This window comes from Ictalurus furcatus, chromosome 10, assembly GCF_023375685.1.
Source record: "Ictalurus furcatus strain D&B chromosome 10, Billie_1.0, whole genome shotgun sequence".
NCBI classification, from domain to species: Eukaryota; Metazoa; Chordata; class Actinopteri; order Siluriformes; family Ictaluridae; genus Ictalurus; species Ictalurus furcatus.
This window is the reverse complement of record NC_071264.1, coordinates 25,339,714-25,363,614: the sequence shown is the minus strand read 5'-3', so window position 1 is coordinate 25,363,614 and position 23,901 is coordinate 25,339,714. Positions and strand designations below refer to the sequence as shown.

The following is a 23,901-nucleotide window of genomic DNA, read 5'->3' as shown; positions in this document are numbered from 1 at the left end:
TCAAGAAAAATATTAAATTCTTCCCACTATAGCACTAGTGATGCAACAAATTGTTTTCATTGTCATGGTGGGTGTGGTCAGAGTTGAAATGAGAACTAATCAGACTGAGCAAGAAGACAAACTACCACAAAATAATAGGAGCTTGGGTTTTCCAAGTGGTGCAACAGAAAAGCTTTCAGGCTAACATCTGGAGGTCGCAAATTCAAATCCCATCAATGCCACAGTCACCCATGGCCAGGAGTTTCCAAGAGAGCAAAATTGGCCATGCTCTCAGGGAGGAGGAACTCTCATGCCTCACATGATAGTCTTCACCCTCCCTAGTTGCTAGTTATGTTATTTTGGAGAGATGGAGGGTGGGAATTGGCCAAGACTAAATCAGGGAGGAAAATCAGGTGAAATCCTCAACAACAAAAAAAGAAGAAGCTGAAGATACACTAGACAGGAGTCAATAAAATTGCTATGTGAAATTTTAAGTAATAATCAATGGGGAAATAGTGGGTGTATGACGTTAATTTTTATCTTGTTGATGTCTAGGGTTCTTTCACTTCCTGTGGTCCTATAGTGCAATGAAGAAGAACAGGAGTCTTGTGGCACAAGCCTCAGTTGCGTACACAGTGTCTGAGCCGGTCAATGCTTCACTCAAGCGCTAGGAAATCATCTTTACCCACTGAATCGATATTACATATCATTTATTGTTGATGTGGTTGTACATCATATACTGATAGAAATAAAGACAAGCACTGCAACAAGTTCTACAAGTTATTTAAAACCTACTTCATCACCTCACTCTGTAACCCAGCGTGAGGTTCATAATCAATTTAATTTTTTTTTCCTGTTGTGAGCCACTGAGCTCCTTATTGTCGACATTACAAAAGTAAATGACATCAATTGTTTTGGAGGAACTATAGTGTGTATAGCATGTGTAATGATCCAGTACTGAGTAATTATTCATTTTTCATCACCTATACTTTTCATCCAATCATTTAGAGGGAAGTGGTAGCTCGGTGGTTAAGACGTTGGACTTAAGTTCAAATCCTAGCACTGTTAAGCTGCCACTGTTGGGCCCTTGAGCAAGGTCCTTAACCCTCAACTGCTCAGTTTGTATAAATGAGATAATTGTAGGTCGCACTGGATAAGAGTGTTTGCCAAATGCTGTAATGTAAAATGTAATGTATTATGATCTGGTGTAATATTTTGGGTTTACATATAAAATATGCTTATCCTTAAACTAGCATTAATTGTGTCTGTGTGATCACATGGTATATTAACTTTTATATGTTTATTACACTGCAATCTTATACTGTATTAAAGCAATGCAATTAATGTTATACAGTGTGACAGGGCTGGGTTTAGTATTTAAATTTGTTCATATATATATATATATATATATATATATATATATATATATATATATATATATAATCTTACTCTAAACATATTCAAGTGTTCATTTGCATTGGTGTTGGAGACATTATTCTTCATTATTCTATATATATATTTTTTTTGGTGTCACACTGATAAGTAATCTAGTCTAATTTCATTGTACTATTATAATATTGTATTAATGCATTTCATTGTAATTATAATATTGTGCTGTTTTACATAAAAACAATTCAAATTACTAAATGTTCCTCGAGCATTATTTTGAACCTCGAAAGAGAGACAACAAAGGAAAAACATAGGGAAATTAAATAAAAAGGGAACAGAATAGGGCTGAGTTTCTCAAAAACACCCTGAACAGAATCAACCACACAGTGTTATAATATGAGGCACTGTACACTGGATATGTGGAGCAATGCGCATGTCCACATCTGATGCGTTGGTATTTGTGTATGCAAATGAATAAGAGGTTCTATAACAGATAGAAAACATGCAAGGAGATATCAACATCCTTCCAGTTGAGTTATTTGATTTTGGACAAGATTTTGGTAAGTTTACACTACATAGGTTTGATTTATGCTAATGTTCATGAACTAAGTGATATGAGGCTGATAGTTTTATTTATGGAGACTGGCAAGATTGGGTATTAATAATAAGAGGTATGAATAATTATATAAATAGATTATTCTTCAGTTTATTGTATGGACAAAAACAGGGATGAATTTATAATTAAAACAGGTGGTTTGTACAATTATTATCCGTTTTATATATCGTTTTTAAACCATTCTTGAAATTCTTATTTTTCTTAACCAGAGCCACAGTCTTTTCATTTTAATCATTTAGTTCATGTTTTGTCTTGCATATGAATATTTGTTGTCACTTCCAAAGTTATTAATCTATCAAGCTCTCTATTAATAGCAGAGAGCTGCTGAAATGAAACTACTTTACTTCTTGGTTCTGCTGATCTTTGGTGCCAATGCTGATGATGGCTCTAATATCAAGAGAACAGGAGGGGACAATTATTTAATTTTGACCTAAATAGATTTTTATCAAGATTTTGTGTTTCTTACATCAAATCTTCACATGCATAAGGTGGCATTCCCAAGTGGAGGGATACGTTTATCCAAATTAAGTAAATCCAACTACGCCACCCTGGGGGAGAACCAGGGAAATCCTCCCAAATAAAGGCACACAAGTTTTACCAATTAGGGCAAGGAACGTGAGAGTGAGACACGAGTATGAATATAAAAATTATATTTTATTATGACACTTAAGCATCATTAAAACTTAACATATAAATATAAAATCAGTCTCCCATGAAGCACAATAAGGATTTCAAAACTAAGCACTTCTCCAGGCCCAGGCTTGGCAGGAACAAGGCAGGCCAGCTACAGCTCGGGAGGTCATCCAAACCCACCTTAAGTCACACCAAAATCATCAAACACTACCTACACCATAAGGAAGTTGTTGTGTTGGCACACGGAGCACGCTGTGAAGCACACACCACCGAATAAATGAAGCTAGCCTCCCCTGTCCCACCAAGACTCACTGGCTCCTGGAGAGAAAGGAGACACCGGTTAACCCAAAATTACACAAACACTAAACAACAAACAAAGAAAAACAAATATTACAGACACCGTGGTGTGGTGGCTATAACGCCCAGGCCCACCGACACCACCACAGAAAATAGAGGCAGTTAACAGCACCTAAGCAGAACCAGAATTATAGTAAACAGTACAAATGGAAAATATAGCCACTATCTCATGGAGACAATAAGGCATAACATACACCCCATCAATAGTAAAGTGGCTGTGTGGAAAAACAAACCGGAAAGAACAGGTTTGAGGCTGGAAAACACTAATTTACCAATTAGTGTTTCATACTACATGTGGTTGCAGAGCATAAGCCAAGCATACATCCAAAATTAAAGTCAACAAAACAGACACTAGCACAACGAAAAATAATAGAAAAGGAAAAGACTAGAGCAAAAGAACAAGTAGACCAAGAAAGAATAACGGTAGAGCAAAAACACTACGTAAAGCAAAACACTAAGCAAAACCAGTAAAACAAAACACAAGGTAAAGAAATACAGTCAACAGAAGAAGAAAGAATGACGGTAGAGCAAAACAAATCAAGAAAACGATCAAGCAAAACAGCAGCGGCGTCGCATGTAGCGTCTTCGGCTAGGGCAGTGATTTTCAACCACTGTGCCGCGGCACACTAGTGTGCCGTGAGAGATCGTCAGGTGTGCTGTGAGAAATTATCCAATTTCACTTAATTAGTCTTAAAATTCTTTTTTTTTTTTAATTAACATTTATTAATTATTATCTGCAAATAATATGCCATTGTCGAGTGTCTGTGCTGTAATATAGTGACTGGCAGAGTAATGTAATATTCGTCCGGGTGGCAGCAGGTAGCTAATTGCCTCGTTCCTTCTTAGAGAAAAGAGAATTGGTGATGCATGCAACAGGTCGTGGTGACAGTGATAGAGAAGTTTTTAAAAAGGAAAAATGCAAACTCAGAACTGGGCCCTGGACAAGATTCTGACCCGGGTGAAGGCCCTAGTATGAGTGGTGGTAAAAAGAAAGCAAAGATGGTGAGCTCGAGGCAATACAGCGAAAGCTATCTTTCGTTCGGATTTACTTTCACCGGGGATGAGACAACACCGACGCCATTATGCTTGGTGTATGGCGAAAAGCTGTCCAACAGCGCCATGGTGCCAAGCAAGCTTAAACACCATCTCCATCGGCATACAAGCTGATGGACTATTTTGTTCGCCTGCGTGAAAACACAAAGAAACAGGCAAATTTTATGAGAAAAACCACAAAGGTAAATGAGAAAGCCCTCAAAGCTAGTTACCTAGTTACTGAACTCGTAGCTAAATCAAAAGGTTCCCAGACTGTGGCAGAGACATTAATACTACCTGCCTGCAAAGCCATTGTCAACGAGATGCTCATTCCTGACGCGGTTAAAGACATAGCTAAAGTCCCGCTCTCAGATAACACAATTGCCAGAAGTATTGATGACATGTCTACAGACAACGAAAGCCATGTTTTGGAAAAGATACGCATCAGTAGGAAATGTGCGGTGCAACTTGATGAGTCTACGGATATTAGTGGACATTCTCAGCTCTTGGCCAATGTGCATTTTGTGGATGCCATTAGAGAAAACTTCCCATTTTGCAAGGCACTGCCAGAAAAAACAACAGGAGAGGAAATTTTTTGGGTGACATCGAAATATCTTGACCAGGGAGGACTTACGTGGGAAAATTGCACAAGTGTTTGCACTGATGGAGCTGCAGCCATGGTCGGGCGCACCAAAGGCTTCGTTAGCAGAGTGAAGGAAAGAAATGCAGATCTTATTGTCATGCACTGTTTTTTGCACCGTGAGGCCCTCGTTGCAAAGACTTTACCAGCAGAACTAGTTCCTGTGTTGGATAATGTGCGCATAGTGAACTTTGTAAAGACACAACCTTTGAAAAGTCATATATTTGCATCTTTGTGTGAGGAAATGGGAGCAGAACATAAAGCCTTATTGCTCCATACGGAGATCCGATGGTTGTCGGGCGGCAAGGTGCTGGCCCGTGTGTATGAGCTACGGGAGGAACTTAAAGTGTTTCTGACAAATGAGAGGTCCAATTACTCAAATCTGTTTGCAAGTGATGAGTGGTGTGCAAAGCTGGCATACCTGGCAGATATATTTCATCATCTGAATGAACTGAGCACACGGCTGCAAGGCCGAAATGAAAACCTGCTTACAAACACAGATAAAATAAATAAGGGTGCACCTCTGGCAACAACATGTGCAAAGTGCCAACCTTGAGATGTTCCCACTCGCAGAGAAATGGCAAGATCACACTGCTGCACTGTGTAAGGTAATAGGTAAACATTTGAAAACTCTTGAGGAGAAGTTGTCGTTTTTTTTTCTCTTCAGCCGCCACTGAATGTCTTGACTGGGTTAGGGACCCATACAGCTCAGCATCAGTTGTTAGAAAGGACATGACTTTATAGGAGCAGGAGGAACTAACTGAACTGAAATAAGATCATGGTTTAAAGATAAGATTTGCTGATCTTCCTTTGGACAGTTTTTGGTTGACTGCTGCCAAGGAGTTCCCCAATTCTGGCCAACAAAGCTGTTTTGACATTGCTCCCATTTTCCACAACATATCTGTGTGAGCTGAGCTTTTCAAGCCTAACTGCTATAAAAATTAAAAACAGAGAGAGACTAAGAGCTGTTGAAGAAGAGCTGTGTGTGTGTCTTTCTTCAATTCCTGCCAGGATATCGGCTTTGTGTTCATCTAAACAGGCCCAGGTTTCACACTGAGTGAGTATAAATAAATTGAGAAACTATGTTGTAATTACATATACTGTATTAGGCTACAGAGTGTCATTTTGTAACATTTTTGGTTGGTGGCTTGCTGCAAGATTTTTCCAATGTAAAAAATGTGCCGTGGCTCAAAAAGGTTTGAAAAACACTGGGCTAGGGGTTTGTCTTAGAGAAGATTTAGATGATCCCCACTCTCCATTGGGTTGAACAAACACCAGACATGAAGTTGTATGATTACTCACAGGTTTCCTATCTGTTTTTTGTGTAATTGAGCTGCTGTAACGAGGGAATTTTCCCAGTGTGGGATCAATAAAGGTTATCTTATCTTATCTTATCTTGTCTTACCGCGGCTCAACATACATATACATATTCAGCCAACGGCTAACGGCACTAAACTAAAAACTCGCCACAATGCACACGCCACCAGCACCACTCTAAGGCTAACCGGAAATGTCTGGGAACCGGAAATGCCTGGGGACCAGAAATGCCTGGGAACCGGAAATGCCTGGGGGCAGGAAACTGCGAATCACCAAGACACACATGCACCTACCAAAATAAGGGTCTTTAAATAATCGGGTAGCTCTGACCTTATTGGTCTGCCGAAGCCAAACCCCGAGCAGAGCAAATAGGATAGTTAAATCACTATTCCTGCCACAATAACAAACACAGTCGCAAAATAAGAAGATATTTAATATTTTCATTATTATGATTTCAAATGTTTTCTTAATGGTGGTGTGAAATGCAAACCAAAGTTTCATGTATTTTTTATTTATTGGTTGCTTTGTGTGTCTGTCTGTCTGTATCTATCTATCTATCTATCCTACAGCTTGTCTTCCAAAATGGGTAAGCCACAGTTTGGATTTTCCTGAATAAGTTCATTTTGAACAGTTAAATTATTTAAAAACTGTTCATAAAGCTCGTTATGTTGCTAATAACGAGGGGGGGGGGGGTGTTTGTTTGTTTGTTGTTGTTTTTTAACTAAACTTTAGGTCAGAAAAATACCACCTGTAATGTCACAAAGTGTGAATCTGATGAAATGAATGCATTCATCCCCAACATGAATGTAATAAGACTAACAGAATTATATAAACATGTATAAGAAATAATTTCCCTTAAACACATACATCAGGTAAGAAAACAGAAAAATTTAAATACACCACTCAGATCTGTACGTGTCCATAAATTTAGACTGAATGATATGTCGATGTGCAACACAGGGCAGAGAAAGAGTACATCCTTTAGCTCATCAACTTAACATTTGATGGGGCAGCCAAAATCTATGATCAAGAGAACTTTAAAATGACTGTAGTTAAAATGGATATGATAAACACCATGTATCACAGGCATGTAAACGACCTCTGCTCCAAAACGTTACACTCAGCTATAACTGATTCTAAAAATAAATACGGAATAAAAACAATGGAGCTTGCGGTTATAGGAAAATAATAATAAAGACATGGTGGTGTGTTGTGGCCCCATGTGACACAACGTTACTATTTCTACCCTGAAGTTTATTTGATTTTCCAATAACAGCACAATTGCAAATGCAAAATATACAATAACTATTTATCAGTTATAATTAAAAAACACAAGTTGTCATTGTCAGGCAGCAGATATGGACACAGTTGCAGGTACACAAAGGATTTATTGTGAAAGCTTGCAGACAAAACCAATATGTGAAGCAAAAACAAGGTAAAAAAAACAAGCTAAGGTCAGGCCATGAACCGTCCCTATAAATGAGATGTAACGTGAGCTACCAGGTACCTCACTATGTCCACTGGGATGCCAAAGTACCTGAATGCGTGGTTGAAGATAAGCCTGGCCTTTTTCGAAGGCAGACAGCAGGCCGATGAGAGGAAGTAGACAAAGGGCTTTTGAAAAATGGTCAATAATCACCATGATGTCTGTGTTGTTTTGCAGTGAGGGGAAATCTGTGTCAAAGTCTATAGCTATGTGTGACCATGGTGTTTGTGGCATAGGCAGAGGGAGTAGTTTTCCTGCGAGGTACTTTGGCTTGGGCGTAGATGGAACAGGATGAGATGAAGCTTTGGATGTATTGGAGCATGTGGATGCCCCACAATATTTGCTCTGGAGTAGTTCTGTGAGTGCTGGGAAGTCCTATAGCCAGGGAGCTGTGAGCCCACATTATCAGCTTGTCACTGAGATGAAAGGGCACATACTTCTCACCTCCAGGGTTCTCACCTCTGATGTGTTTTTTATCACTTGATTGATGTCCCAGGTTATAGCCCCTACAATGTGGGACTGTGGAAGAATGCATTCTTCAGATGTTTCTCTTCAAGGGGCTGTATAGAAGGGAGAGAGAGTCAGCTTTGGAGTTCTTCGACCCTGCTCCATACAAGATGGTGAACTCAGACTTGGCTAAGAAGAGTGTCCAGTGTGCTTGGTGAGAATTCAGTCTTTTGGCTGACTTAATACGCTCAAGGTTCTTATGGCCTGTGAAAACCATAAATGTGTGAGGCGCCCCTCCAGCCAGTGACACCATTCTTCCAGTGCTAGCTTCACACCAAGGAGTTCCCTCAGCATTTTATTAGGAAAATTAAATTGAATAAAATAATAAAGTAAATGTATTCATTTAAATTCACTTAGTTATATAAGTAAGATTAAAGTAATTCAAATAATGTTCAAATAATTAAATTAGAAAAAATGTAACTATAACCACCAAAATGCAGGAAGTATATTCAATTAATTGGCAATTAAAAAGATAAAAATTCAAATGGTGTTTAAAGAGTGTATGAGCTTGACTGCTTCGATTGGTCCGGACGTACGTAAATTCCTCATACTCTTGACTAGGTCAATTGCCTAACATCGGCCTTCGCTCCTCCATAATTACAGTAGTAAGTTAACATTGCTTTGGCTTTGTATTCATTCATTTGGACCGGAGATGAAATGATAAACATAAAAATAAACAAAAATATGTTTTGCAGCAATAAGGGTGCGCAGGTCTTGGGAGAGCTCTTTGCTTTTACCCAGCATGAGATGTTTCTTGTGTGACACCTTGGTAACGAAAAGCCTTTTTATAAACCATCAATTTACTAACCCAGCTGATATTAATTTGCACAGATAGGGGGTATAATTACTTATGGATTTCAGCTGGCTCCTTGCCTTACCTTGCCTTGGAGAACTGCATTTTCTTAGCGTGTTCGATACTTTTTTCCTGTCATTCCACTTTACTACACATAACTTCATTTATGGACTTTAATGTTGTGAATTCTTTATATTTCCGGATTTCTTGAGTTAATACTGATGTCTGGTGAAAATTTCATGTGAATAGCCTCACTGGAACTCATAGGAAATATATTTACTGAAAAAAAATGTTGACGTGTCCAATATGTATTTCCCTACTGTATGTGTGCACATGTGTTTGTGTGTGTGTTTTTAATATACGGAACATCCTGTAATACTACAAAAGAGTTTCAGTGAAAGCCATAACTAATTTAAATAAACCACACAGTGTAATAAAATAAGGCTTTGTATTCTGGATATGTGGAGCAATGTGCATGCCCACTACTGCTGCTCTGGTATTTGTGTATGCAAATAAATAAGAAGTTCTATAACAGGTATTAAACAAGCAACAGAAATGAGATAACAATTTTTCCAGTTCAGCCTTTTGGGCTGGGTTTCTTTTGTGTGTTGGGGGTTTTTTTATGAAGTGACCCTAATTTCACCAGATACTATATGATATCTGAGATTTGAACTCCGTTTTGTTTATTTGGATAAGATGTGGGTAAGTTTTACACTTTATAGGTTTGATTTATGTGAGTGTGAGGTGTTCATGAAGTAAGTAGTATGAGGCTGATTGTTTTATTTATGGAGAATGGCAAGATTCAGTATTAATAATAATAATATGAGACGTGTGAATAATTCTTGAAATAGATTGTTCTTCCATCTTATCACAGTATTCACAGAGATGAATGTCATTTTTGATTATTCCTTGTATCTTGTAATCTGTTTTATATCATTTTTAACTAGTCTTGTCATTGTTTATGTTTATTTGTGTTTATTTTTATTAAGCTAACCTACAATCTTGTCATTTCTTTCATTTAATTCATGTCTTGTCTTACACACTGTTATTTTCTCTCTACTAAAGTTATCCATCTATCAATTTATTCATAGCCGAGAGCTGCTGATATGAAACTCCTATACTTTATGCTTCTGTTGATCTTTGGTGCCATTTCTAGCGATGACTACAAAACATCAGGGAAAAAGGAGGGTACAATTATTTAATTTTATCATAAATAGACTTTAATAAAGATATGGCATTTCTTACATCAAATGCACAACTAAGACTTAACCTTTTCATTATCTTTTTCTGTAATGGTGGTGTGAAATGCATACTGCACAAAACGAAATTACATTTTTTATTTTTCCATCCATCCATCCATGCATCTCATCTATGTTATCCACTGGACTGTGGCTTATTTCTTTATTTCTTCTTAGTGATGGCAGAGACAACTAAAAAATCAGAGTGCATCTTTCACAAGCTCATGATTTTGACTACAGAAACGGATGTGGGGAAAATTGTGTGTGATTGCTCAATAATTATGCTGAACATCAACGAAATCAAATTTAATTCAGCTAAATTAATCGGGTAAGAAAACAATTCAATTCAAATATACTACTCAGATCTGTATGTGTCCAGAAATTTAAACTGAAAGATATGTCATTGTGCAACACAGGCCAGATAAAGTGAACATCAATGCGAACATGAAATTACAGTTTGACGGGCCAACCATAACCTGTGATCACGGGAACTTTCATATCACTGTAGTTAAGATGGATATGATGGACACCACGGATCAGGGGCATGTAAAGATCTCTGCTCCAAAGGTAACACTCAGCTAAATAAGAAATTAAACACATGTGAACATGTTGTAATAACAAAATAATCAATAGTGGTGTGTGACGTGACCCAACATGTAGCACAGTTACCCTTATTACTCCAAAGTTGATTATTTTCCAATAAATCCAAGTCAAACTGTTTTATTCCTCAAAGTGCTTTAATCCAGCAATTTGGGAGCACTTGAAAAATTGCAATAATGTTTATCCATTTCTATTGACATTTAATGTTGTGAAATGTCCAAGAAAACTAATAGCCGCTATGAGAGAAATTGGAAACCTCAAAGTCTTCTGTCCAGAAGTCTTTCCTTCCATAAATGTTGAATAAACGTCTGCTTACAAAAAACTTCACTGTATCACTAATTAGAGACTTTTTATTTGTTAAATATCACCACATTATTTTCATTTAATCCATTTATTAGTAAGATACGGTTGTGTGGAGTGTCAAGTACCTGTGAATGAGCTGTTAGTATTGAAACTATAACTTTTTAGAAAGTGCAAATTAATATAAACATACGATTTGCAGTTGTTTCTACTGTCAAAGCTGCTGTTATAGAAAACGATCAAATTCGAGAACCAATCATGCTGTGATATAATGATTAACAGGTTAGGAATATTAGTAATAAAAACATCTGACAATTAATGCAAGCAAGATAATGAAGATCTTTCATTTCAAAGTATTAAGCGAATGGCATCTTATCTGAATAATATCTCTTTACTGTCTGATAGGTGTCTGATGATGATCCGCCCATAGATGTATTCATCCCTAGTGAACCATTTCTGAATGTCTCAATGGAGCAGCGCAGAGTTGGTGTAGTGACATATCGATCTGCCCAACAATTTACAGTAAGTCTTCAGTAAACCTTCATAATCTCTTTTAAATAATGTGCATTCCTGTTGGATGCTTGAATTATTTTTCTTCCCAAAAACTATAAAGCTATATCCACTTTCTCTACATTCTCACAGAACAACTCAAACACTGTGCTGAAGTCCAAAGTCATTTGTGTTGAAACTCTTGGACTGGAGCTTAAAAACTTGTCCAATCTACTTGTTATCAAGTTTACAGTGAACAGTAGTGAAATAATACCCGTAAGTGATCATCTGTACTGTATATACCTTTCAGATCATAGTATTGTCATCCTTAGGATCCTGTCCTGGGTTATGGCATTTTTTCCCCTTACAGAGAAATCACATGATTCAAATATGAAATTGACACACATGGTTTGAGAGTCCTTATATTTTATGTTTCACACATTTATCAAAAAAATATTTTTACACATGATTTATTTATTGTTCAAATGTATTTTTTTTTTTTACACATGTACAGCATGTGCTTTTATTATCATTTATTATTTATTTTGTACACGATTCATGTCATTTTCACATTACTTTTCTATATTTACTTCCTTAGATCCTTTATACATGATTCATTTATTTTCAAATGTGATTTTTACATATGATTGATTTAGTTTGCTAAATTTTTATTTAAGTTTTTTTTTTTTTTACATGTAGTGCATTAACTTTAGCGTTTTTAATTTTTTGCATGATTTTTACATATGATTTATTTACGTTATTTTTTCACATGTAGTGCATGTGCTTTTTACACACATTTCCTTTACTTTCACATGTTGCTGTTTCACATGTAGTGCAGTTGGTTTAATTTTTTAGATGTGATTTTCTTACATCATTCCTTTATTGTCACCTCTGATCCCTATTGTTCATGTGATACCACATGTCGTTATTTGAACTCACATGTGCAATTATAGGGCATAACAGATGGAAATGCACCTTTACATGTTTTTCACATGAAACCATGTTATTCAAATAATCACATGGAAAGCTCTGAAAAGGTTTCTATGTTCTATTTGTTCATTCTGCCCTTGTGTTTGTTCTCATAGGGAACTCATACCCTGTCATGCCAGTTCTATAATATAACAGGTATGTAGGATTTTGTCAAGTGCTACAAAGTTTTAGTTTGTTATTGCTGATGAGAACCAACAGTAATGAAAACCCGATCTCTTAATACACTTAACAAATAGTAACAAATAGTTACATTACCTCTAAACTTAATCTTAAGTTGTAACTTTTTTACAAAATGAAAAATTGTGAATTGTAGTGATGATTGATTGGTTGGTTATGATGAAATAAAAAGTGCTTTATAAGCTCTATAATTTGAATGATATTTGTTAATGATGCATGCATCACTTTAATACTGTACACCTAACAAGTAAAGACCAGTAAAAGTAAAGGTTACCTAATATACTGGGTGAAATACATTACAGAAAATACTGTTAAGGTTTGCACACTGTGAGAGCTTTAGACTAGATTTAGACTGGTAGGTTATACAGACAATAACTTTCTCTATTATAACACAACCTGTCACATCAAGTATGTGTTGAAATGTGCTTGTGTATCAGTAATCCTCTACCAGCGCCCCCTACTGACTTTGCCAAGAACTCTCCAATCTTTAAAGGGACTAATAATAATAATAATAATAATAATAATAATAAGTATTATTATTATGATGATTGTTATTATTATTATTATTATTATTATTATTATTATTATTATTATTAACATACATTTATTTAGTTATGCAAGTAAAAATCAAGTAATTTCCTCTAAAAGCAAATTTCCTCTAAATTTCTCACACTCTTGACTAGGCTACCTTAACCTTCTTATTGGCTTTACTTTTGTTTAATAATTTCCATTTATTCATTTCATTTTGAAATCATGTTATTCATATAATCATAATTGATTGTAGTTACTAAATAATATTACTAGCTTAACAATAAGCTAGCGTTTAAGAGGTCAATTGCCCAACCACAACCTTCACTCTTCAAACAATTATAGTAGTATTAAGTTAAAAAAAGCTTTTTTATTGTACTCATTCATTTGGACTGGTGATGAAAAGTTCAAGGTAAAATTGAATTTAAAAAATAAGAAAAACTTATTTTTTTTAAAGAAAAATATAAAAGGATTGCAGAAGTTTAGAATGTCTAGACATGAAGTAGAAAGCGATCTGGATTAATAGTACAGGATTGTCAGGGTGACTCACAGCAGCTCAGGAACATCACAGCAACACAACTGACTCTACTCATATGAAAACTGCTCAAGTGTACAGCATTCATTTGAACAACTTCTCATACAGGATCATATACCTTTTGGTGGCTATTATGTTAAAACTAACCACAGATTCTTATTTGGTCCCAAATAGAGCAAAAGTGGGATGACATGGGGTCTTTCACCAACCTGAGTAACTTTAACAGCAGCAACACTGTAACCTGTTCATACAATCATATGACCCCCTTCGCTGTACTTCTGGTAAGAACTGAATTAGTATCAGAAATCAAGTGAGTAAACTAGTTATACTGTACTTAGTATAGTTATACTAGTTTTGCTAATAAATATGCATTCTCTCTATGTCTATGTGTGTGTGTGTGTGTGTGTGTGTGTGTGTGTGTGTCGTATTAGGTTGACATGAACGTTTTGCAAATTGATCGTGTGCAGTGGAAAATCCTGTCCTATGTTAGTTATATAGGTTGTAGTCTTTCGTTGTTTTTCTCAGCAGTCACCATCCTCCTCTACATTTGCACAAAGTGGGTATTATAAACGTGATGATATACCAACAATACATTTTAACTGGCTAAGAGCAATTCTTTTTTTTTTTAAAAAAAATGTATTTATAAATATTCTAGTAGATTCTCTAATCAATTATTTGCATGTAATTTGATGCTGTTCTTTTTTGAAATGTGATATTGTAACTAAGATAGCATGGTAGACCGAAAAACAATGATATTGGATTATACAGTGAGTGTCACAGAAGGGCTAATGTGTACTACCGAAGACTCCTGGGTTTAGAGGGTCCTTAAGAAACAAATGTGGGAATTGGGCTCCTCAGAAATTTGCACAGGGCCCAGAAAGCACTACTGGTTACCATACTGTGTATTTCCACACATAGGGCATTATTCATGTGGAAGTTGTGGTCAGTGCTCAAAGATTTTGCCTACTGATCGGAAAGGGTGCGAGTTCCCAACACCACTAAAATCCTTAAGCAAGACCCTTAACTCACAAAATCTGAGTTATAACTTGTAATGGATAAAAGCATCAGCCAAATGACCGATGTCAAATATTCATTTAGATACATTTTGTAATGAGGAAAATATCATATTTATATACAACATTCATTCATTCATCTTCAGTATGCTCTTTCTTAATCAGGGTTGTGGGCATGAGGTGGGAATACATTCTGGAGGGGATTCAAGAGAATCACATACATTTAGAGTCACTAATCCACTCACCAGCATTTTTCTGGGAAGTGAAACCAAAGAGCCAAGAGGAAACACAAACAGTAACCCAAGCTCAGAATGGAACTATTGATTATATTTAAACATTAATTACATATCAGTTGAAATGCATACATAGTGGTGCTTGAAAGTGTGAACCGTTTAGAATTTTCCATATATCTGCATAAATACAGTGCCCTCCACTAATATTGGCACCCTTGGTACAGTGAGGGAAAGAAGTATTTGATCCCCTGCTGATTTTGTACGTTTGCCCACTGACAAAGAAATGATCAGTCTATAATTTTAATGGTAGATTTATTTGAACAGTGAGAGACAGAATAACAACAAGAAAATGCAGTGGGCAAACGTACAAAATCAGCAGGGGATCAAATACTTTTTTCCCCTCACTGTAAGTATGAGCAAAGAAGGCTGAGAAAAACTGTCTTTATTGTTTAACCTTTTGATCTTTTATTCCAAAAAAAAAAAAAAAAAAAATTCACAAAAATTCTCTGCTCTCATGGATATCAAACAATTGCAAACAACTCCAGGTTTATCCCCCCAAAAAATATTTGTTAAAAATATGTGTGCAACAATTATTGACACCCCATTAAATTCTTATGAGAAAAATATATTTGAAGTATATTCCCGTTGATATTTTACATTTTTTACTGTTCCTGCGTGACTCGGAACAGGAAGCTGTTCAACCCTATTTCACAGGGGTATAAATATGAGGTAACACAGGCGAAATTCCCTTAGTCATTCATAACAATGGGTAAGACCAAGTAAAATAGCTGTGATGTGCAGCGAAAGGCTATTGAGCTTCACAAAATGGGACGTGGCTATAAGAAAATAGCACAAGCATTGAAAATGCCAATTTCCACCATCAGGGCAATTATAAGGAAGTTCCAGTCAACTGGAAATGTTATGAATCAACCTGGAATTGGACGTGTGTCTATATTGTCTCAACACACTGTGAAGAGGATGGTTCGAGTGGCTAAAAAATCTCCAAGGATCACAGCTGGAGAATTGCAGAAGTTAGTTGCGTCTTGGGTTCAAAAAGTCTCCAAAACTACAATCTGAAGTCACCTACATCACCACAAGTTATTTGGAAGGGTTTCAAGAAAAAAAGCCTCTACTCTCATCCAAAAACAAACTCAAGCATCTTCAGTTTGCCAGACACTACTGGAACTTCAAATGGGATCGGGTTCTATGGTCAGATGAAACCAAAATAGAGCTTTTTGGTAATAAACACCAGAGGTGGTTTTGGAGCACACAAAGAGGTAGCCATATGGAAAAGTACCTCATGCCCACAGTTAAATATGGTGGAGGCTCTTTAATGTTCTGGGGCTGTTTTTCTGCCAGAGGACCTGGACATTTTGTTAGGATACATGGCATCATGGACTCTATAAAATATCAACAGACATTAAATGAAAACCTGACTGCCTCTGTCAGAAAGCTTCAAATTGGCCGTGGTTGGATCTTCCAGCAGGACAATGATGGTAATGATGGTCCTGCCATTACCATCCCAGTCCCCTGACTTGAACCACATAGAAAACCTGTGTTCCGGTACCTGTGTACCGGTGAACTGAAGAGGAGAGTCCACCAGCATGGACCTCGAAATTTGAAGGATCTGGAGAGATTCTGTATGGAAGAATGGTCTCAGATCCCTTGCCATGTATTCTCCAACCCCATCAGGCATTATAGGAGAAGACTCAGAGCAAAGGGAGATTTTTTTTTAAACAAAAGATCAAAAGGTTAAAAAGTAATTTTTCAAAGCCTTCTTTGCTCATATTTACCAAGGGTGCCAATATTAGTGGAGGGCGCTGTATGACCTAAAACATCATCAGATTTTAACACAAGTCCTAAAAGAAGATAAAGAGAACCCAAGTGAACAAATGAGACAAAAATATTATAATTGGTCATTTATTTATTGAGGAAACTGATCCAATATCACATATACTGCATCTGTGAGTGGCAAAAGCATGTGAACCTTTGCTTTCAGTATCTGGTGTGACCCTCTTGTCCACCAATAATTGCAACTAAACGTTTCCAGTAACTGTTGATCAGTCCTGCACATCGGCTTGGATGAATTTTAGCCCATTTCTCAGTACAGAACAGCTTCAACTCTGGGATGTTGATGGGTTTCTTCACATGAACTGCTTGCTTCAGGTCCTTCCACAGCATTTCTATTGAATTAAGGTCAGGACTTTGACTTGGCCATTCCAATACATGTACTTTATTCTTCTTTAACCATTCTTTGGTAGAAGGACTTGTGTGGTTAGAGTCATTGTCTTGCTGCATGACCCACTTTCACATTCAGTGTTGTTTTTGGAGAGCTGTGGTTTTCTTCTTGCAACCTTGCAATGCACACGACTTTAGTTGGTTAGAAGTTACCTTTAATCTTTTGTGACCTAGTGGACTATTACATGTCTTGTTCTTGGAGTGTTCTTAGTTGGTCCACACTCCTGGGAAGGGTAACAATGGTCTTGAAATTTCTCAATTTGTACACAATCTGTCTGACTGTGGATTGGTGGAGTCCAAACTCTTTATAAATGGTTTTGTAACCTTTCCAGCCTGATGAGCATCAACATCTCTTTTTCTGAGGTCTTCAGAAATCTCCTTTGTTCGTGCCATGATACACTTCCACAAATATGCATTGTGAAGATCGGACTTTGATAGATCCCCGTTCTTTAAATAAAACAGGGTGCTCATTCACACCTGATTGTCATCCCATTGATTGAAAACACCTGACTCTAATGTCACCTTCAAATTAAACTGCTAATCCTAGAGGTTCACATACTTTTACCACTCACAGATATGTGTAATATTAGATAATTTACCTCAATAAATAAATTACCAAGTATAATATTTTTGTCTCATTTGTTTAGTTGGGTTCTCTTTGTTATATAATGATGTTTTAGATCATATTTATGCAGATATATAGAAAATTCTAAAGGGCTCACAAACTTTCAAGCACCCCTATATATTCATTATATATAAATTAAAGGGAAAAAAAGAACCACAAACCACTAAAACATCTTCAGTGCACCTTAACATACTGGATAGGTTCAATCAATTTTAACCTCATTACACCATTCAGGGAGCCCTCGTACCCTGTGGACAGGGACAGGGTCATCCTGGAATGATGGGAATCAGGGTAGAAATGTTTCATCATAAAGTAATAGTGAGCAGTCATAAGATCTGTTGATTTGCAGTGCTTCTTCCATCTAAAGTGGATCCAAACTATGTAAGGAAAACAAATAAATGCCCCCACAGTATAACAGAGCCACTTGTTTTTTTCTTTAATTAGTGACCTAGCTGTATGTAAGATTCAGCAGCATACACAAATATGACAAATATATATATATATACTCTGTTTTTACAGGAGCTCAAACAAAGACAGTTCCATGGGTATCCATGTGTCTTTGAGTGTAGCCCTTTTCCTCCTCAACGCCAGCTTCTTGTTCATTGAATGGGGAGCCACGTGGTCTCAAAAAAGTGCATGTGTGTTAATAGCTGTCATAATACAGTACAGCCTCCTGTCCTGTTTCTCTTGGATGGCCATTGAAGCCATACACTTGTACTTTCTTCTAATCAAAGTGTTCAACACCCACTTCAAGCACTACATGGTCAAGCTGTCGCTGTTTGGATGGGGTGAGGAATCCATGTGGTCTACACCGCAAAACACACTATAATATATGCCCAATAAGTAATGATTATTTAAGTAAAATGCAATACAGTACAATTACACTCCAAAAAAAAAACAAAAACAAAACATTTTCATGTGGCAGCAGCACAATGCCATCCATTCAGCACAATGCCAGTCTCTCCAATTTGGTGCATCTGTGACCATTGTAGCCTCAGATTCCTGTTCTTAAGCTAAGTTTACACTGTGCAATTCCATTGATTTTACAATCATTGTCACACTGTACTAGATGATCTCGATAATAATTCCATAACAGACTGTGTGATGTGTTCTTCATGTCAGATTAGGCAAAGTCGATCCTACGAATAAGAAAATTAGTATGTTCTGTCATACTGGGTGTGCAACAGAGGAGTGACGCGGACCGGTGTGACACTCCACTTAATATTCCGCTCTGTGTGCATGAGCTCAATCTCTCATGGTCCAAGCAAATGGTCCACTCATGTACCGCTCACTGGTAAAAACAAAGTTTGCTCAAATCCTGCTTGAACATGAAAATTTTTCTGTAGTATACTTCTTACAGTTTGGAATACATTGCTTGAATAAATGCCTCAACTACAGTAGTAGTCAGGGCCATTTCTGACCATTTTGGCAAGATTCCTGACGTTCAGTTACACAGTGATACACTGCTCCAAGTGGAGAATTATTTGGGGCTAAAGAAAAAAATTTCAGGGCTACAGCCCCAATGCTCAGGCCAGGTTACCTCTGGTACTCTCTTTCTTGTGGGTTGGTGAGTCGAGCGGGGGCGTTGGGGCAACTGCCTAGTTCACTATGCCTAGAAACGGCTCTGTTAATAAAGATAATAATTATGATATTTGTGGGTTAAAGGCTGTATACCTTTTATTAGTTTTTAATGCTTATTTCGCAAAACCAGCATATCACAAAGTGCATTCTGGATTGAGCGAGCGGCACTGAGCGGAATCTTAAGAAATGTGGTCCCCGCTCTCACATGCTCTGGTGTGCAGCGATGCAGCACTGGTGTGTAGCTCTTTGACTGCAAATCAATCGACTGAAATAGTTTCCCCATTGTCATAATAGTACATAAACTCAATGCACAGAGCGTTTGCATGCTAATTAGTTAGTTGCACATCTGGAAGCTGTAATTCAGCTGCTATTTCTTTCCATGTCGTATCCCTTTTTGTCCAGTCGTGATATAACCGATGAGACATTCTCTCTAATTGAGCAAACCATTGCCACTACTGTAGACGTCCCGTGAGTTTCACGTCATCCTATTCCGTCCTCCTATTGGAGGAGTTTAGATGAGTCTCATAGCAGTGGTCAGACTATGAGATTTTAATCAATATTTTCTGACACTGCCAGAACTTTGTTGTCGGGTGTCTTTGGGCGTAGTGACACTAAATCGGCTGCCGACGAGCACGTCATATGCATTCCAATACCACCAATCTTAACTCCCAACCAAGGACTATGTTTTACAATGTCCAATTGTGCTGTGATACCAAAACCAGGCTGAATTTTATACAGTGTAAAGCTGGCTTTAGGCTGAATGGAGAGGACTCGGATGTGGTCTACTGCTCTTGTGGCCTATCTGCTTCAGTGTCCTATGTCTTGTGTATTCTCAGATGCTTTTCTGCTCACCACAGTAGTAAAGATTGTTATTTGTTTTATCGTACTCTTCCAGTCAGCTCAAACCACTCATTCTCCTCAACTGCACCTTCCCCTCTGGACTAACTCATCAGCAAAACATTTCTACCTGGAGAACTGCTGCTCACTGGATGTTTTTAGTTTTTCATGCCATTTCATGCAAACTTTAGAGACTGTTGTACATGAAAATCCCAGGAGCTCAGCAGATTCTGCAATACTCAGACCAGTCCAAGAACCAGGTCACAGTCAGTGTCACTGAGATCACATTTTTTCCCCATTCTGATGTTTGATGTGAACATTAAGTGAAGCTTAATGCATGAGACCTGCATCTGCATGTTTTTATGCATTGCACTGCTGCCACATGATTACATGATTTGATAATTACATGAAAGTTCAGGTGTACAGGTGTTTCTATTAAAGTGGTCAGTGAGTGTATAACACACGAGATTCTGGATTGTTTTGTTTGGTCTTTTTCCAGGCGTGCCCGTTGTCCTTGTTGGTGGAAGTCTGTGTGTGTATGGTAGTAAACCTTTTTATGGCACCACAGAAACAAAATTATCAGGCACAAATGAAACAATGCAATTGTAAGTAAACAAACAAAACATTTTGCAGTATGTATCAAAAGATTTTTAAGCTAAAACTTTTTTTCCCAAAACACTTTCGAGTGAATGGCCAGTCAACAACTCTATAGGGCTGTATTATGTGCCTTTGCTGTCTGATCTTAAATAACATGTACAATTTGTACCACAGCTGCTGGATTACTGAACCTCACTTTCTGTATGGCATGAACATCACCTACTTCTGCCTAATGTTCCTGTTCAACACATCTATTCTGCTGGCAGTGACGCACCAGATCTTTAAGATGCCTTGCTTGGACGTCCAAGAAAGTAAGCGTCCATCTTATAAGGACATTTGCACTGTCCTGGGCCTGACTGTCCTGCTGGGAATGACATGGGGTTTGGCATTCTTCACCGCAGGATACACAAACTACCCCATTTTATACCTCTTCTGTATCTGCAACACCCTGCAAGGTACTGATATTTTACTATCGGTAGAACTAAAGAATGCTTTATAAACATTACATATTCAATTTCTAATATTAGTGCAGAACTATGCCTACAAATGTAATGTAGACGATGTCCTAACTGCATAACGTTTGCTGATGCACAGCACAAACCACTAAATGTGCATAAATCTGCCATATGATACATATGATGTATTGTTTTATAGATACATGCTTACTAGCGTGTTTGAAGAGTAGCATTTTCAAATGACAGTAACTATTTCTGAAAAGTGTTTCGTTTTAGTTTAGAATTAGTTTCTCACTGTGATGACTGTAATAAAATATCTGCATATCTGCACAATGATTAAACTCTCACCTCCAGGTAGCTTTGAATTAACACAACCTGAATTTTGTATGAAACGGGATGTTTGCATCACGCATGTTGGTTTTCTTCCTTTTTCCTTGTTCCTTGCTCTCGGTTCAGTAAAATTAGGACATCAGGTGAAGAGGTACTCTTAAAGCTCTAGAGTATAGAATTTTTTGTTCTTATTAGTAGGGATGTCACGATACCAAAAATCTAGTAGTCGGAAGCGATACTACCAAAAGTACATGATCCTCGATACCAAAGTCGATACCACGGTGTGGTATAAAATTTTAAAAAATAAAATAAAAAAACTCTCCTGGAGGACATCCTCCTCTGGCTGATACTGGCAAAGAAAGAGAGAGAGGGGGGAGGGTGTTTTAGTTATCAAACACTGTCTGACAATGAGTGGAGGTGCACTCCTAAAGGCACGCGCACACACGCATGCACACAGACACGCGCGCGCACACACATGCACACCCACATACACACAGCTTATACTCTGAATGCAAGCATTAGTTTAAATTCACTGATATGGTGGCAGGACAGAAAGATTTATTAAAAGCATGAACATTTGAATAATTATTAGTGACATTAGGCTACATTTAGCTGACAGGACACGGGCTGAATGGCGATGCATGGTGGCCGATTCGGAGGTAGTTTATAACATCGCAATGTGTTAGCGTCATTAAAAAATAACAGGCTATCGCTAACATTACATGGAGCATAATATTAGCTGGTTTCACGGCCACAATGCCAGCTGCCTCAAACAAATATAACATAGGACCATCTTTCAGGTGCTTCGCCAAATTCCAGGTGTTTCCTCACTTCGTTTGAAATGAACGATAGCATCGGTTGCACACTCTTTTCCTCTCAACGAGTCAGGGTGGAGCTAAACTTGTTAAGCTAATAAGCTAATCTTTTGTAGTTTTTCCCGTGTGCTTGTAAGCGTTCTTCTTCTTCTTCTTCACCACTTGTGGACCGACTAAAACAATTGCACGTATTTGCTGCCCCCATCAGGTCTGGAAGAATCGCAACCCCGGTACTTCAGTTACATACGGTACCAATGCTATTGCAGAAAAACAAGTACCGTCACATTTTAAGAATGTTGGTACCGACTCGGTACCAAAGTATCGGTTCTCGTGACATCCCTACTTATTAGATAGTAAACCTGTGAAACCTGATGGGATGGGATTCCAGGATGACCCTGCCCCCACCCACAGTCTACAAAGGCAGAATTATTTCTCCAAGTAGCTTACAGTAGCGTTTTTGTACCAGACTTTCCCAAATCCCAAAATTCCCAAATCTTTCCTTCAGCAGCTTTATACTTCGCACTATATTTCTATCTGAGCATCAAGAGCCAATCAATAAATATACTGACTGCTTCCTATAGTGTTAGTCATACACTGTTTTCACTGACCTGACATCATCATGGTGGGTGTGGTCAGAGTTGAAATGAAAACTGATCCGACTGAGCAACAACACAAACTACCAGTAAAAACAAGCTGAATTTTAGAGCACGCGCTCTGCTGAGACAGACATTTTTAGGAAACCATAAAGGGGGGGAAGTGATTTCAGTGAGGCTGCATAACATAAATTTTTATCTTGTTGATATCCAGGGTTGTTTCTCTTCCTGTGGTTCTACGGTACAATGAAGAAGAACAGGTGTCCGGTGGCACAAACCTCAACTCTGTCTGAACCCTGCGGTTCTACAATGAATACCTATGAAAACAGGTTTACCCACTGATCAGATATTACATGTCATTTATTGTTGATGTTGTTATACATCATATACTGATAGATATAACGACAAGCACCGCAACAAGCTACACAAGTGATCACATGATTTAAAACCTACTTCATCACCTTACTCTGTAACCCATCACGAGTTTCATAACCAGTCACAGTTCACTTTTTTCCATTGTGAGCCACAGAGTTCCTTATTATCGACATAGCAAAAGTAAATGATGTCCATTGTTTTAGAGAAAATATAGTGTGTGTGTGTGTGTGTGTGTATATGTATAATGGCCCAGTACATTTTAAACTGAATAATTATTAAATCTCCATCAGCTCTACTTTTTCTACACAGATCTGATCTTTTTGGTTTACATACATGTACGCTGATCCTTAAACTAGCAGAAACATCTGTTTGTAAACACGTTGTATATTAATTATTTTATTTGTTGATTATACAGCGCTCTTATACTTTATTAATCTGATACTGTGTTTAATTCATATTGTAAGGGTTTCTTTTGCCATGTTGTTTCCTTTACTTCCTCCCATGTTTCTGCCTTTTTGTGTTCCTCAAAATAAAACCTGTTTTTTTATCTGCGGTCCTTATTCTTCTCGGTAAATAAAATGGTACCATATGACAGTTCCAGTT

General features: G+C 37.5%; 2 protein-coding genes across 7 annotated transcripts in view; both read left to right on the top strand.

Moving 5' to 3' along the window:
• Nucleotides 1-1,232, top strand: part of LOC128613689 (uncharacterized) — a 30,619-nt gene extending 29,387 nt beyond the window's left edge. For all 4 annotated transcript variants that reach the window (XM_053634723.1, XM_053634720.1, XM_053634722.1 and 1 more), the window contains one exon: nt 535-1,232. In XM_053634723.1, the coding sequence (XP_053490698.1) occupies nt 535-650 (116 nt within the window). In that variant the 3' untranslated portion in view covers nt 651-1,232. The remainder of the gene's footprint in view (nt 1-534) is intronic.
• Nucleotides 1,233-9,304: 8,072 nt separating this feature from the next.
• On the top strand, nt 9,305-23,845 carry LOC128613608 (adhesion G protein-coupled receptor G3). Of its 3 annotated transcripts, XM_053634525.1 has the most exons (13): nt 9,305-9,451; nt 9,841-9,937; nt 10,165-10,315; nt 10,404-10,554; nt 11,293-11,409; nt 11,530-11,652; nt 12,462-12,501; nt 13,781-13,887; nt 14,038-14,162; nt 18,235-18,503; nt 20,633-20,738; nt 20,905-21,185; nt 23,138-23,845. In XM_053634525.1, the coding sequence occupies exons 1-13, from the start codon at nt 9,446-9,448 to the stop codon at nt 23,263-23,265; spliced, it is 1,701 nt and encodes a 566-aa protein (XP_053490500.1). In that variant the 5' UTR covers nt 9,305-9,445; the 3' UTR covers nt 23,266-23,845. The 3 variants fall into 3 exon arrangements, with proteins under 3 accessions (XP_053490500.1, XP_053490499.1, XP_053490501.1); XM_053634524.1 differs by lacking the exon at nt 9,305-9,451 and having other exon boundaries at nt 9,842-10,315; XM_053634526.1 differs by lacking the exons at nt 9,305-9,451; nt 11,530-11,652 and having other exon boundaries at nt 9,842-10,315.
• The last annotated feature ends 56 nt before the right edge of the window (nt 23,846-23,901 follow it).